General features: G+C 40.1%; 1 protein-coding gene across 2 annotated transcripts in view; it reads right to left on the bottom strand.

Moving 5' to 3' along the window:
- The window catches only part of LOC125260280 (E3 ubiquitin/ISG15 ligase TRIM25-like), a 673,153-nt gene that overhangs the window by 645,062 nt on the left and 11,291 nt on the right, over positions 1-16,800 (bottom strand). For both annotated transcript variants that reach the window (XM_048178565.1, XM_048178566.1), the window contains 7 exons: positions 14,481-15,031; positions 14,068-14,148; positions 13,641-13,763; positions 9,043-9,526; positions 8,880-8,980; positions 8,686-8,803; positions 1,354-1,380 (listed from right to left, as the gene is read on the bottom strand). In XM_048178565.1, the coding sequence (XP_048034522.1) occupies positions 1,354-1,380; positions 8,686-8,803; positions 8,880-8,980; positions 9,043-9,526; positions 13,641-13,763; positions 14,068-14,148; positions 14,481-15,031 (1,485 nt within the window). The remainder of the gene's footprint in view (positions 1-1,353; positions 1,381-8,685; positions 8,804-8,879; positions 8,981-9,042; positions 9,527-13,640; positions 13,764-14,067; positions 14,149-14,480; positions 15,032-16,800) is intronic.

Genomic DNA, 16,800 nt, shown 5'->3' on the forward strand with positions numbered 1-16,800 from the left:
TATGACTTTAGAAACTACCATTTGAATAAACGAAATCTAACCGATTTTCTATTTTTCCATTTTTTTGTCTTGTAATTTGCGCTGTGGGCTGTACCATTAGCACGGGGTGTGGCCGCGGACTACTATCATCTCATTGATGTAACTGCTTTATTTACACTACATGCATGTTGAGGAGTAATTTAAAAGACTGAACACAGATGACCTTTTCCACCTGAAGTGCTATCATTTTTATTATTAATATAATAACTGTGCTAAACATAAGGCAGTCTCGGACTGGCCATCACGAGCAGCTGGGAAAAGTGAAATCCCGATGGCTTGGCTGTTTTGGCACATTGTCCAGCTTGTAGTTACCTACTTATTCATTATTACTTTATTTTATTAATATACATTATACCCTTGGTCCGGGGTGCATTTTACTTAGTAGGCTACAGTACAACCATGAGATCCCAGTTAATTTTTCAGTGGGATAGACAGCAGACGGAGCGCAGCTCGAGCAACGCTTGCCAAGATCCTTCACGTCAGTATGAAAGAAAAATACTACCAGCAAAAATATACAAAAATTTGAGCATGTATGTTTTCTTTATATCTGTAAGTAAAATCTACTTGATTGTGCAAATTCTTTTTTGGTTTTTATTTACATATTCTAAAATCATCACATCCATATTTAATCTTTTCAGATTTGATGTTTTTTGTTTGTTTCAGTTGACAGGTGTGATGATCAGTGGCTTTGAGTTTTTACCTTCATCATTAAGGCCTTGGGCTAGAAATATGGATAGAGTTTGTCAGTGAAAGTCTGACCAGTGAAAGAGTAGATATGAGATCTGGAGTCCACGTCATAAAAAGAGACCAGACCCTCCTCATAATCCACAAACACTCCCACCTTCTCAGGTTTCACTTCTCAGAGATAAAGAGACAAAGGTGGATTGCTGTCACGAGCTGCATATTCATTTTCATTCCATGAGTCACAGTCCAGTATCCATTCTCAGGACTCAGCCATGTATACTTTTTCCTGTTAATGGATTCTCTGGCCACTCCTAAAGTCCACTCAGTCTTTCCCTTCACCTGCACCTCATAGTAAAATCTCCCTGAACTGAATCCCTGCTTTGCCAGAACACAAAACCAGACATCAAATCTCTTTGGGTTTTCTGGGACGTCCTGGTGAATGTCTCCATCACTGACTTGTTTTCCATCATCAGACAGGATGAGATGTGGATGTGCTGTATCAGGATCCAGAGTCACATCCACTGAGAGAGATCAGACATTATCAATCAACTTCAGATCAAACATTTTCATGTGTATAAAACACATTATGATCAAAGTATTGTGAGTGTATTGGTGTCAATCTCACTGTACCTGCAAACTTCTGCACAAACTTCAACTCTGTGAACACAGATGACAATATAATGATGAATTAGTAATAGGAATATTTCAGTGAGTTTCTCTCTATTAACAGCATCAGTGGAATGTAAATGTTGATCGTTCATCAGTTTGTGAAACAGAATGTGTTTAACATTAATGCACTTACAATGAAGGTCTATGAGACGATCATAACAGAGGGTTTAAAAGCAGAAATGTCAAGCTTGTATTTTTATTAAAGCTGTAACAATAATTATTCAGTGTAAAAAAAAAAATGCATTATTTTTGCTGTTAAATTCTCCCTGTAATTTTTTCCCTTAAACTCATATTTGATCACCAAAATGACATTTTTCTGTGAAAAAAAATCTTCATGCCTTAAAATAGGCATGAATAGAGGAGGAACGAGACACAGACTGGAAACACCAGAACAGTTTCCTTTTCCCGTCATTATCCTGTCAAAAGTGTTCGGTAAGCAACAAACTAGATGAACTTATGCTAAGAGCTGATCAGAGGTGGGTAGTAACGAAGTACATTTACTTCGTTACATGTACTTGAGTAGTTTTTTGGAAAATTTGTACTTTTTAGAGTAGATTAAAATGTGGGTACTTTTACTTTAACTTGAGTACATTTGTAATGAAAAATATGTACTTTTACTTCGCTACAATGGGCAACGTTCCTCTCGTTACTTTATTTTAATTCAATACTGTAAATGTTAATAAATGCGTAGTTTATTCCATGCGCGCTGTCTCTTTTTTCATGAACGATGCCCCATTCACAAATGAATCACTCTTTTGAGTCGATTCTGTTCAAAGACTTGATCAAACAAGTTGGTAAAGCTGTCTAAATTGATTCGCGAATCAGTTTGAATGATTTGTTCAGTTCCTGCACGCGCTGAATCGTTTGAAGCGGTTTCTCACTCGGAACGGATGAAGTGGCAGTGGACTTACAGTCAATTAAAGCTGCTGTAGGTAACTTTTGTAAAAAAATATTTTTTACATATTTGTTAAACCTGACATTATGTCCTGACAGTAAAATATGAGACAGATAATCTGTGAAAAAATCAAGCTCCTCTGGCTCCTCCCAGTGGTCCTATTGCCATTTGCAGAAATACACCGCTCCCGGTAAGAAACAACCAATCAGAGCCAGGAGGAGTGTCTTAGCAGTGTCAATCAATCAAGCTCACGTGCGCGCTGATCACACTCCTGTCATGCACAGTGTACAGGCGTCAAATTCAAGATTACCGGTGTGCCGCAGCTTTGCTTATGGCGAAATAAAACGATGTTATATGCAAAGGACCACCCTGAAATCTACAAGAAACCATGCCATACATAATTTGTCAGTCCTGTTTTGAAATGATCTTAGTTGTGTAGTTCTTAAAAAATTAAACATATCAAGCAGGGATACTTACTTGTCAAGCAGAAATGTGGCTGACTCTGCATCGGTTTTTAATCCGTTCAGGACACGTAGCTCCCTCCACCTCGGAAAAGCCGCTCCGATATTTACCCTCGTTTTATTTCGGGCTCTATCTAATTCTTTCTTTTTGGCTTTTTTATCATCGTCATCTGTCTTTTTCCGTTTACCCGTCTTTATTTTATGAGCAGGTGCCACTCGAGGAATTGGCAGTTTGGATTGTTTTTCCGCCATAAGCAAAGCTGCGGCACCGGTAATCTTGAAGCCTGTATGCGCTGGCGCTGTGTATGGGAGGGGTGAGATCAGCGCGCACGCGAGCTTGATTGATTGACACTGCTAAGACACTCCTCCTGGCTCTGATTGGTTGTTTCTTACCGGGAGCGGTGCATTTCTGCAAATGGCAATAGGACCACTGGGAGGAGCCAGAGGAGCTTGATTTTTTTCACAGATTATCTGTCTCATATTCTACTGTCAGGACATAATGTCAGGTTTAACAAATATGTAATTTTTTTTTTTTTTTTTACAAAAGTTACCTACAGCAGCTTTAAAAGCAAATCTGCAAATGCATCCAATTGTTTGCCAGCGATGAAGACCTTTATTAGTTGAGCTGCGTATGCTGTCTGTGAACAATTCCACAGGTAGGCCTATCGATTTCATTTGATTTTACTTCATGATACAGCCGAGCCAATAGCCGACATTTTACAACCAAACAGATTATTACGTCACTATAACAAAAGTATGTAGTATTTCTTTACCGTTTTTATGGGCATATATCTTAATTTATACATTAATTTATACATATACTATTGCGCAATGGCGGCGACAGCGACCTGTTCGTCTTGAAAATGAACGCTTTGCGTTGACACAGTTAAGCAGTTACACGCGCCTGCTGAAATATACATTTGATTACATTTTGGAGAACAGACCGAAGAAGATCCGTCAATGTGTATTTGATCATTGTTTGTGTCAAGTTCAGATATGTGCGCGAGCACATGTAAAGAGTTTTCTCTCTTCTTTAAAATGTAACGTTAGCTGTATACGTTATTAATATAGTAACGATACATTCGGGTTACAGATGCTAGAAATAATGCTTGTCTCTTCTATGTTTGTTTGTTGCAAAGATATCTAATTATGATAATAAATTAAATATCTATTTAAATAATAAACATTAAATAATAACATGCTATTGTGTGTGTGTGTGTGTGTGTGTGTATATATATATATATATATATATATATATATATATATAAAATAAAAGTAACTAGTAACGAGCTACTTGAGTAAGATTTTTATTGGATACTTTTTTACTCTTACTCAAGTAAGTATTAGGATTATTACTTTCACTTTTACTTTGAGTAAATATTTCTATAAGTACTTGTACTTTTACTTGAGTACAGTTTTTGGATACTCTACCCACCTCTGGAGCTGATCATGATTGTGAATTCAGACAGAGCAAACTCATTTTCCCTACAGAAACTTGACTCAAAGATCATCATAAACCCCAGGCCTAACGAGACGAGCTCATTTCAATCCACTGGAGGAGCTGTGTGTGTTTGACAATAGCTGGTCACACAATACTGTGTTCGGTGGAAGTGAGCACACTGGAGATTATAACTATTTATTTCAGATCATTTTATCTCCTGCTGGAGTTCAGTCAGATCTGTCATATGTTCCCGGACCGAACGTTGATGCTGCAGTGGAGAGAATAGTGAAGAACAATGATGCAAATAAAACATCAATTAAATGTACCAGTTTATTCTGAAATAACATTATAATTATTAAATTAATTTAATTTATTATTAATTAAATAAATCAATAAATAAATGTATCTATTTATTTTGAAAACATCCATGAAAACACAACATTTATTGTTTAATATATTTCACAAAATCCTCTTTCAATATTATTGTTTAAATTATTTTTCATAATTGAATGTGCTTTTTCAAAATACTTTTTCATAATTATATGCTGAATTTACAAATGACGCCTATTTGACGAATCATGTATTTCCAAAGCACGATTTTCCCAAATATTCTTTTCATAATAATAGAGGACATTTCACAAATGCCAATCAACAGGCAGTGGGTGTTACAAATTTCTGTTACAAATTGTTGTTTTATTGAATTCATGATTTTTTAAATTATTTCATTTTGAGTATTTTGGTCCACCATACAATATATGGACTCGTTTAAACTGGAATACTGATCGCTGTCAGGGGAATATTCCTGGAAATCTGACCACTATGTAATCAGGGATGTGATTCTTCTGGATTAAACTGGAATTCCATTTTTTTCAGCCAAAAATCCTGAAAATGTGAATCATTTCAATCATTTAGTAACCAGCAGAACCCCCGGTGGTCAGGGTTATGTACTGCATGATGACTGAAATCGAGAAATGGCCTAAAACAATTAACCCAGATAACAAATTTTATAAATGTATATTTATTCTATATTATTTTTAGAGTTAAAAAGAAAGCACTGAATAAAAATAGTGAGACTGAACTAATATATCAAAAGCAAAGTGTTGGTATAAAAAACTGCCTATGAACATGATTTCAAATGAGATAAGGCAGTTAAATGTTTGCCAAAACAACAATAAAAATTACGTTATAAAAGTTTGTTATAAAAGTTATTAATTAAGTTATAAAATTGACACAATTGTCCCACTATCACGTGCAGGTGTAGCATTTTGCTGCCTTGAACGGGTCAATGAAACACAATAAGAGTTTTAAATTCATGATTTAATATTAATTCGATTTTTATTTTTGTAATGTTTTAATTCTAGATGTTTATTTATGTAAATGCTGCATTTATTATGTGTTGATCATTCGAACCGTATTTCAAGCTGATTCTGGCTCACGCTGAAGCCTCTGAAACACGCTATTGCTCTAGCCAGTTGCCAAGACAAAGGAATTAATTAGTTGCACAAAACAAGATATAATAATTGAGACAATTTTACTTAATGGACAAAATGTTAAGAGAATATAGAGAAATAGAGGAGATGGGGAGGAGGAGGGATGCTGGAAGAACTGCCGCTGGGATGACGCAGTGACTGCTGCTTATATACACTCATAATCCAACTCCAACTTTATTTATAGAGCACATAATAAAACAACATAGTTGACCATAGTGCTGTACAATAAAATAAAAATTACAAATATTAAAAACCACAACAAAAGCCTCACACCCAACATTCAAGACTAACTTGGTAGCTACAGCGACAATACCCCAATACTCATACCTGATCAAAAGCCAATGTAAAAAATATGTTTTTAACTGTTTCTTAAAATCATTTAGAGATGATAATTGTCTCAAATACACTGGTAAACTGTTCCATAACCTTGGAGCAGCTACTGCAAATGCACGGTCACCTCTGGACTTTAGTTTAGATCGAGGAACATGTAGGAGATTTTGTGCATTGGAATGAAATGTTCTCTTTGACTCCTGAACATGAATTAGATCAGCAATGTATGGAGGGGCTGTGCCATGCTCAGATTTAAACACAAAAAGTAGAATCTTAAAATTAATTCTATAAGGTACAGGTGAACAATGCAATGCTCTCAAGACAGGGGTAATATGGTCATATTTCCGAGTAGCCTTGGTCCAAAAGTTTCTTTGGTAACCATAATAAAACGAGTTGCAAAAATCTAGTCAGGAAAAAATAAAAACATGAACGATCTTCTCCAAGTCTGTACGTGTTAAGAAACGCTTAATCTTGGCAATCATTCTAAGTTGATAAAAACTAGCTTTAACAACTTCGCTTATTTCCTTGATGTTTCCTAAAAGGGCTCAATGTACCTAGATTAATTCCAGCCGTATCACTCATTTCGGAGGGCGTAAATATAATCACCTCTGTTTTCAATTCATTCAGACTCAAAAAGTTTGCAGTCATCCATGACTTCACCTCATCTATCAGGCCAACAAGTGCCCCAGGACACTGGAAGAATTTTTGTTAAAGGACAAATATAAAATATAGGGTGCCGAGATCGAACCTTGCGGGATACCACATGTTAGGGGTGCTGAGGCTGATGCAAACTCTCCCATGCAGACCGAGAAACTCCTATTTTGAAAGTAAGACTTTGTCCGTCTTAGGGCATTTCCACATATACCCACACACAAGACGAGATATAAGAATCTGATGGTCAATCGTATCAAACGCTGCTGTCTAAGAGTAAAAATACTGTAAAATTACAATGGTTGGTCGCAAGAAAAACATTGTTATAAACTCTCAGCAAAGCTGATTCCATACTATGATGTTTTTAAAGCCAGATTGAAACTCTTCACCAATCTCGTTTCCATCAATAAATGACTGAAGTTGAATTGCTCTTCTCCATAATTTTAGCCAAGAATGGAAGTTTCAAAATAGCCCTAAAATTAGATAACACACTCATATCCAAGTTTGATTTCTTCAAAAGGGTTGAATTACAGCATGTTTACAGTAATCAGGCTCAACTCCTGAAAGCAAACTCTTGTTAATTATAGACTCTAAAATGGGCCAACTGATCCAAAAACTTGCTTTAACAAATGGGTCGGAACAATATCCTTGTGGACTTTAGTTTATGCACAATGTCCTCAAGGATAGAAAGAGAGATCGGCTCAAAATTGGAGAAAGTAACACCAGATATAGATTGCTGTACAACCGTATATGAACAATGACTAATGTTACTTCATATATGATATTCAATTCATGAAAAAGTTTAAAAACTCTCACATAAATCAACAGTCATTTCTCCTACCACCTCTAATTTAGGATAATAATCAAATCTTTCATCGAGAATTGAACACTAGGCTTATGTCGATTTTTCTCAATCAGTTTTGCAAAGTGTCTCGATCTCGCAGTTCTTACAGCCCTCTGGAATTTAGACAGAGAATCTCTTCACATTTCAAACCAAATTTGTAACTTTTGTCTTTTTTCTATTTTCATTCCCATCTTCTACAAACCTGTCTTAGGGAACGAATATTCTCATTAAACCATGGAGCTGATTTATGCTTTATGCTTTATATATGCTTATATAATGATGATCAACAGGACTGAATGTTTAGGCTCCTCCTGAACCTGCGTTTGGAGCTACATATAAATCTGTTAAGAGTCTTCTGACCTTTCATCTCCCTGCCTAGCTGGTATGGTCACATCAATTGTAGATTTAAGAATAAACTTTATAGAATTGTGTCAATGGCAAGTGAAATAGTTGGTAAACCCCAGAAGTCTTTAACATGACTTTTCACAGAAAGGGCATGGAAGGAGGCGAGGAGTTTTCTAGAAAATCGCTCCCATCTTCTCTTCAGCCAGTTTGAGCTCCTGAAATCTAGGAGGCGCTAGAGTCCCTCGGGCAAATAATATTAATAGTTGTTGTTAATAATAATAATAAAAATGTGTTCAAGAAGTCCTTCATCCCAAATTCCATTAAAATTCAAAAATGACATTAACTGTACTTTTCTATATAATGTGACCTTGTCTGTGTATTGTTTTATTATTGCCTGTTAGTTTCTCAGTAGATGTTTAGGTGTTGGAGAGCCAAATTTCCACTCTGGTGAATAAAATTTGAGTTTGTACAGGGATAGTTACGTCATGTGCCTTACATCTCACTAAAGTTCACATTATACTTCTTTAAAGCTGCAGTCCGTAACTTTTGGCGCTCTAGCGGTTGATAAACAGAAGTGAATGCGTCTTGTGGAGGAACATTGGTTTGGAAAATGTATTCATGATGTACTCGTTTATTATATAAATTTGTAAATTTTGAACACAAAAAAAGTTAAGGACTGCAGCTTTAAATGATTATGACAAGAGTTGAACAAAACTTTTAGTGATTTTATAATGTGGTAATCAGCAACATCACAGAACCTTAAAATTAATTTAACACTTTTTTTCTTAGTATTTTCTTAGTTCATGACAAAAACACTGTATTTGATATTCACATACCAGTTTGAATGAGTTTTTCATTTAGTTGTTTATTCAGTAGATTCAGAGCTCTTTTCAGAGATTTCTCGTCCACATCAGAGTTCTTGTTGTGTAAAATACTGTTCAGGGATGAGAACATCTACAGCAGGAGAGAAAAGACTATTAAATATTAATTATATTCCACATTATCGCTGATGAGACAGATGTTTACTGACCTGTATGACATGGAAATGATCGTCAGTGTGTGAGATCTGCTCCAGCTCAGTGTTTCTACTTTTCAGCTCAGTGATTTCCTGCTGCAGCTCTTTATTGAGATCTTCAGCCTGTTCTCTGCTGCTTTCTGCTGTTCCTCCATCATCTTCAGCTCTTTATTGAGATCTTCAGCCTGTTTCTCTGCTGCTTTCTGCTGTTCCTCCATCATCTTCAGCTCTTTATTGAGATCTTCAGCCTGTTTCTCTGCTGCTTTCTGCTGTTCCTCCATCATCTTCAGCTCTTTATTGAGATCTTCAGCCTGTTTCTCTGCTGCTTTCTGCTGTTCCTCCATCATCTTCAGCTCTTTATTGAGATCTTCAGCCTGTTTCTCTGCTGCTTTCTGCTGTTCCTCCATCATCTTCAGCTCTTTAATGAGATCTTCAGCCTGTTTCTCTGCTGCTTTCTGCTGTTCCTCCGTCATCTTCAGCTCTTTATTGAGATCTTCAGCCTGTTTCTCTGCTGCTTTCTGCTGTTTCTCCATCATCTTCAGCTCTTTAATGAGATCTTCAGCCTGTTTCTCTGCTGCTTTCTGCTGTTCCTCCATCATCTTCAGCTCTTTATTGAGATCTTCAGCCTGTTTCTTCATCTTAAGCTGCTCAGACTGATATCTCTAAATGGATTAGATCAGATCAGTGAAGAGTCAAAGACTATAGATACAGAAAAACAGTTCACTACTATTAGTTAGAGAGAGAATCATTCAAGCTACAAGGAGATCTGCGTACTGTAAATGTTTTGTGTTGTTTCTAGTTTGATTTTTAGTTCTGTGTAGTTGCTAGGAAGTGTGTTTACAGTGTGGTCGCATTGCAAATCGCGTTTGTTCTCGTTTCACTCTGAGTCAGCAAGGCGTGGCCTGCTGAACTAATTAGCATTGTAACAGTTGGTATAACTGTGTAAGTCTACCGCGGCAGCGGACGCGGCAGCCCTCTTGTGAAGCCCTCCTTGTGTGAAGACCGAAGAGTGTAAAGAAGATCGACTCTACCTGTGCGACTCCACCGAGCAACGACACCGGCAAGGCACTTGAGTATTACACTTTTTTTTTTCCTTTCCTCTTTATACAGTGTGTTCTTGTCTGTCTGTCTTTTGCCCTGTCTTTGATATGTGCTTTCAAATTCCCACTATTACTAACACTCGTAAATCGCGTGCTACACGTTGGAGGCAGTGTAACCATAATAACTTGCGTAGTTTACCCATGTCACCTAGTACATTATTTTCTATTTCTATTGGGCTCTGGAATTGTCAGTCTGCTGTAAACAAAGCAGACTTCATTAATGCTATTGCTACTTATTCAGATCTCCATCTCATGGCTCTGACTGAGACATGGATCAAAACAGAGGACACTGCTACACCAGCAGCCCTCTCCTCTAATTTCACTTTCTCTCACACCTCACGCCAGATTGGGAGAGGTGCTGGTACTGGTTTGCTTATGTCCAGTGAATGGAAGTTCAATCCTTTACCATCTCTCTGTGACAATGGCTCATTTGAATCGCATGCAATTACCATCACCTACCCTACTTAAATCCATTTTGTAGTTGTTTATTGTCCCCCAGGTCAGCTAGGTAACTTCTTGGAGGAGTTAGATATGTTACTCTCATCCTTCCCTGAGGATGGAACTCCTCTTCTAGTACTTGGAGATTTCAACATCCATCTAGACAAACCTCAGGCTGCTGACTTCCACACTCTACTTGCCTCATTTGATCTCAAGCGAGTGGCCAGTTCAGCTACCCACAAATCAGGTAACCAATTGGACCTCATCTACACACGCTGTGGCTCCACCGTCAATGCACTGGTTACTCCACTACACACCTCAGACCACTTTCTCATCACTTTTAATCTCAACCTGACCCCTAACTCAACACACTCCATCACGTTACTTTTCGGCGAAACCTACGCTCTCTCTCACCATCTCAACTGTCCTCTTTGGTCTCATCCACACTTCCTCCCCCTAACCAGTTCTCATCACTGGACACTAACAATGCTACTGACACTCTTTGCACCACTCTAACATCTTGCTTAGATGACTTCTGCCCCTTTTAACCAGACCAGCCCGCGCCACCCCCTCTGCCCCTGGCTCTCTGATGCTCTCCGTGAGCATCGGTCTAGACTCAGGGCTGCAGAGAGGAAGTGGCGCAAATCTAAAGATCCTACTGACCTTAGCTTATATCAGTCACTCCTTTCTTCTTTCTCTACTGATGTCTCTAATGCTAAAACCACATACTATCACACTAAAATTAACAATTCGACTGATTCCTGCACACTTTTCAAAACCTTTTCTTCTCTGCCCTCCTCCCCTCCCTCCCTCATCAGCTCTTACAGCTGATGACTTTGCCACATTCTTCACACATAAAATAACAACCATCAGCGGCCAATTCTCCACACCACACACTGACAATAACATCTTAACGGAAAACGCACAAACCCTCTCCTCCTTCTCCATGCTCTCCGAGGCAGATGTTTCAAAACTCATCCTCTCCAATCACCCTACTACCTGTCCCCTAGACCCTATCCCCACTCCTCTTCTTCAGGCCATCTCCTCCTCAATTCTACCTGCACTCACTCACATAATCAATTCTTCCCTTCACACTGGAACATTTCCCACAGCTTTTAAGCAGGCTAGGATTACCCCACTGCTTAAAAAACCCACTCTGAATCCAGCACTTTTAGAAAACTACAGACCAGTATCCCTTCTTCCTTTCATTGCGAAGACACTGGAGAGAGTTGTATTCAGCCAACTGTCTACTTATCTCACACAGAACAACCTCCTTGATGACCACCAGTCTGGTTTCAAGAGTGGCCACTCAACTGAGACTGCCTTGCTCTCAGTCACTGAAGCCCTGAGACTCGCACGAGCGACTTCATCAGTAATCATCAGTACTCATCTTGCTGGATCTGTCTGCTGCTTTTGACACCGTTAACCACCAGATCCTCCTGTCAACACTCAAGTCGAAGGGCATCTCGGGAACTGCACTCCAGTGGTTCAAGTCTTACCTCTCAGGTAGGTCCTTCAGGGTATCTTGGAGAGGTGAGGTGTCCAAGTCACATCATCTTGCTACTGGGGTACCTCAGGGCTCAGTGCTTGGACCACTTCTCTTCTCCATCTACATGTCATCACTAGGATCTGTCATTCAGGATCATGGTTTCTCCTATCACTGTTATGCTGATGACACACAACTCTACCTCTCATTCCAACCAGATGATCCGACGGTTGCTGGTCGTATTGCAGGCTGCCTGACAGCCATTTCTGCCTGGATGAAGGACCACCACCTTCAACTCAACCTTGCAAAAACGGAACTGCTGGTGGTCGGTGCCAACCCAACACTTCGTCATAACCTTTCAATTCAACTTGGGTCGTCAACCATTACTCCTTCCAGGACAGCCAGGAACCTTGGAGTGGTGATGGATGATTGTTTAAGCTTCACAGATCATGTTGCTACAACGGCCTGGTCCTGCAGATTTGCCTTGTACAACATCAGGAAGATTAGACCCTTCCTATCGGAGCATTCCACACAAATTCTTGTCCAAGCTCTTGTTCTATCCAGACTGGACTATTGTAATGCTCTTTTGGCTGGACTTCCAGCATGCACTATCAAGCCTCTTCAATTGATCCAGAATACTGCAGCAAGACTGGTCTTCAACGAGCCGAAGAGAGCGCACGTCACTCCTCTCTTCATCAGTCTGCATTGGCTGCCAGTAGCTGCTCGCATCCAATTCAAGGCTCTGATGTTTGCCTACAGAACGACCGCTGGCTCTGCACCGCCATACCTTAACTCGCTACTTCAGACTTATGCGTCCTCCAGAAACTTGCGTTCTGCAAGTGAACGGCGGCTTGTGGTGCCATCACAAAGGGGCACAAAATCACTCTCACAAACCTTCTCCGGGTCTGTTCCTGGCTGGTGGAATGACCTGCCACGCTCTATCCGAGCAGCTGAATCTTTAGCCACTTTCAAAAAAATGCTAAAGACGTATCTTTTTCGTCAGCACTTGACCCAGTAATAGTTGCACTTACCTTGATTTCTATTTTCATTCCATCTATTTGTGTATCAATTTAAAAAAAAAAAAAAAAAAAATCCTTGCTACGAGCACTTTACTGACGTAACTGTGACTTCACACAGCACTTACATACTGTTGTTCTCATATTGATTTGATTGATTCTACTGTTCTCATTTGTAAGTCGCTTTGGATAAAAGCGTCTGCTAAATGACTAAATGTAATTGTAAATGTAGTTATGAATGGAAGAAACGGCAACGCGCAATATGGTGGAATGGGTCCAGCCTTCTAAGTAAAAGAGCCAATTGCTGATTGATAAATTCATTGCGTCACTGCAGTTATAGGCTCCGGTTCCCATAGAAATCTGAGACTCACGCATGACTGCACATGAGCATTGGCTCGTCTAGCCTGAAAAATAAGCTTTTTTAATGCTATTTGAGCGTAAGAAACAACATTTCTTTGTTTGGACTGCCCACACTGTGTTCTGACCTCTTTGCCTGTCTATGGTTTATGATTGTGGATTACCCTTCAATAAATACACTGCATTTGGATCCTCCGCCATTCATGTCTTGGAGCAGTCATTACACCCGAACTGCTGAGACCATTGCATCGCAAACACCAAACCACCCCACACTCCTAAACCAATACACTCACACACACACACACACACACACACACACACACACACACACCCACACACACACACACACACACACACACACACACACACACTCACTCACAGTGTATTGTGTAGGTAAGATGATCAACACTGCTATCAACAGGACACCCAGACCAATAATCATCCCGTTTGAAATGTGGACGGTTCGAGATGAAGTAAGGAAACCATCATTGGAGGTGAGAGTCTGTAAAAAGAGAAAGATTCAGTTCAAGTAACACTTCTTGAAGCCTTCTCCTATACTTGCAATACAAAAGCAGGGACCATTCCCTGTCTCCCATTCAATCCTAGCAGAGCATTGTTCCTTATATGGAAATGGTTCCGGTACATAAAGAAAACCATATGTTATAACATAGAGTACAGCTTCAACAGAGGACAAAAGACCCTCTGTCCACTTTCCTTCAATGCTGAGACCAACATAAAATCTTTCAGTCACAAAGCTGTGGCCAAAGTACAAGAATCTAAATGATTTTAATCATTTTTTCACTCACTTTTCTCGGCTTTACTGAGTGTTTGATCTCTTGAATCTTCTTCATTCTCTTCTGGATCATCTGCTGCTCATCTGTCTGTATCTGAACCAGATGATGAAACATACAGAGAAAAACACACACATTTATCACTGAATTTATTGTTCGATCTTCTGACCAAAAAAAAAAAAAAAAATCTTATTAGAATAATGAATGTAAATCAGAATTAAAAATGCTTTAGTCCATGTCTGTCAGCTGTGAACGTAACATTTTCAAATTCACAAAAGTTGACAAAATTAACTTTTAGGTGATTAATTAAAAAAAAAAAAAAAAAAAAAAAAAAAAAAGTGACAAGCAAATATGACCTGCACCAACATCAACACACAGAAAACTGCATTTCACAGTGAGTTTAAAGTGTTTTGTCCGTAACTCTTTACCTTCTTCTCTGGACTCTCCTCCTCTATAGGAACAGTGTTGTAAGTCCTGTGTTCTCCTTCAGTGCAGAACAGACAAACACACGTCTGATCATCTCTGCAGAACATCTCCAGAGGTCTCTCATGTTTCTGGCATATATAATCCTCCAGATTTTCCACAGCGTTGATCAGTGTGTGTTTCTTCAGACGTGGGACTCTGAGATGAAGCTCCAGATGAGAGACACAGTAAGAGCTTTGGCACGTCAGGCAGGACTTCACAGCTTTCTGCTTTCTTTCATCACAGAAGTCACAGAACACTTTAGATTCTTGATTAAGCTTATTAAAGTGTTGCACAAGCTTTCCAAGTGTTGAATTAATCTTGAAATCAAGTCTTTTGCTGAATTCTTTTTTACAGAGTGGACAGAAGCCGATCTTTCTGTTTGTCCAGCACTTGCTCAGGCAGGTTCTGCAGAAGTTGTGTCCACATGGAGTGGTGACTGGATCAGTGAACAGTTCCAGACAGATGGAGCACTGGAGCTCCTCATTTAGTGCTGGAACACTGGAGGATGCCATGACTGAAAAGATAAGTAATGACAGTTTATCATCTACATTGCTGAAGAGAGCAACTTTCATAAAAAGGTATGTACACTGAGTAATTTAATTTATGTTCTGAAATGGATGTTGCATTATTTGAAGTGCCGTTTTGAAAAGGTGATAACGTCTAGGTTACGTATGTAACCCTCATTCCCTGAAGGAGGGAACGAAGATGTTACGTCAGAACAGACTGACGTATGGGGGGTCTCGCCCCGAGAGCCCAATCACCTTCGAGTGTTAACAAAACAAGCCAATGGCACGCTGAGTACCTTGGTCTGCAATATTTGCATCGCAAACTCGACCCACACAGTGTGGGTATATAAGGAGCAGCGCAAGCAACTCACATTCAAGTCTTCGCTGAGGAGCCGAGCCAACGACCCGGCATTTCAGCGGAACAGTAATTGTGGCAAAGGGACGTAATTTCTCTGTTTCCTCCTTCAGGGAACAAGGGTTACATACATAACCTAGACGTTCCCTTTCAGTCGGTCACATTCAACGTTATGTCAGAACAGACTGACGAATGGGGTCCCTTACAAAACATCCCTTACAGTGACCCTTACAGTGACCTGTAAAAGTGATAGCAACGTGTCGTGAGACTGAGCATGAGCGAAGGATTACACTAAATACAGAATACACTGGGAAACATACCCCAACAGGAATATGCTAACAAACTGCCTGCTCAAGGAGGTCTTATAAGGAATCAACCAGCATAATGGTGATAGGGAGAACTCTGAGGTATCCAGCCCGCAGGGTGGGATTACACATCAGAGATGGCAAGTGGCTTGCCAAGGGAAGACACATGCACCCGAAGGAGACTTACTGTGGAACACACGTAGGATAACCCAGGGAGGAGAATCAACACATGGTGGCACCTAGTCCAACACAGGGGCTGACCGAAGGGGCATGCATGCAAGTGTAGACATCAACAGTGCTGGAGGAACCCAGGGTTCTAGCTGTGGAACTCACCTGAGGAAAAAAGCACACACATCCAGTCCGTAGAGTGGAATGGCGCAGCAAGCAATGACACCGAGCAGGTCCTACTATTGACCCGAAGAGGCGAGTACCTGAGAGGACACAGGCTCTACACAAAGATTATAGAATCGCGTGAATGTGTTAGGTGTCACCCAGCCCGCAGCTCTACAGATGTCTGTCAGCGAGGCGCCATGCATCAGTGCCCAGGAGGAAACACTCCAAGTAGACAAACTTGAGCTCTACTGAAAGCAAGGGTTTGAAGGGAGCCCTCTACAATGCAGATAAAACCACTGCGAGATCCCAAGAGGGCAAGGAGGATTAAGCCTCCTAGCCGCAATAGCAGCCACATAGACCTTAAGGGTGGAAGGTGACAGCCTTCGGTCCAACCCTTCTTGAAGAAAGGAGAGTACTGACCCGACCGGGCAGGAGCAGGGGTCTTCTTGACGAGAAGAACATAAAGAGACGAAGAGGTCCCACTTCAGGGTATAGGCCTATCTAGTAGACAAGGCTCTAGCCTAAGTGATGGTTGCAATCACCTGAGGTGGCAAGGTACCTAACGTTTCCGCGACCTGTCCACTCATGCAGGTTCCAAAGATCAGGATGTGGGTGTCAGAGGGTGCCCCAGTCTCTGAGAGAGAAGGCCCTTCCTCATAGGGATAGTTTGGAGAACCAGGTCCGGCCAGGCCAATACGGCACAACCAAAAGGACCTGCTCCTCGTCCTCCCTGATCTTCACCCTCCTACCTCGGTCAGGGAGTAAAACAACTGGCATTGAGAAT

The sequence above is a fragment of the Megalobrama amblycephala genome, linkage group LG24, assembly GCF_018812025.1.
Source record: "Megalobrama amblycephala isolate DHTTF-2021 linkage group LG24, ASM1881202v1, whole genome shotgun sequence".
NCBI lineage: Eukaryota > Metazoa > Chordata > Actinopteri > Cypriniformes > Xenocyprididae > Megalobrama > Megalobrama amblycephala.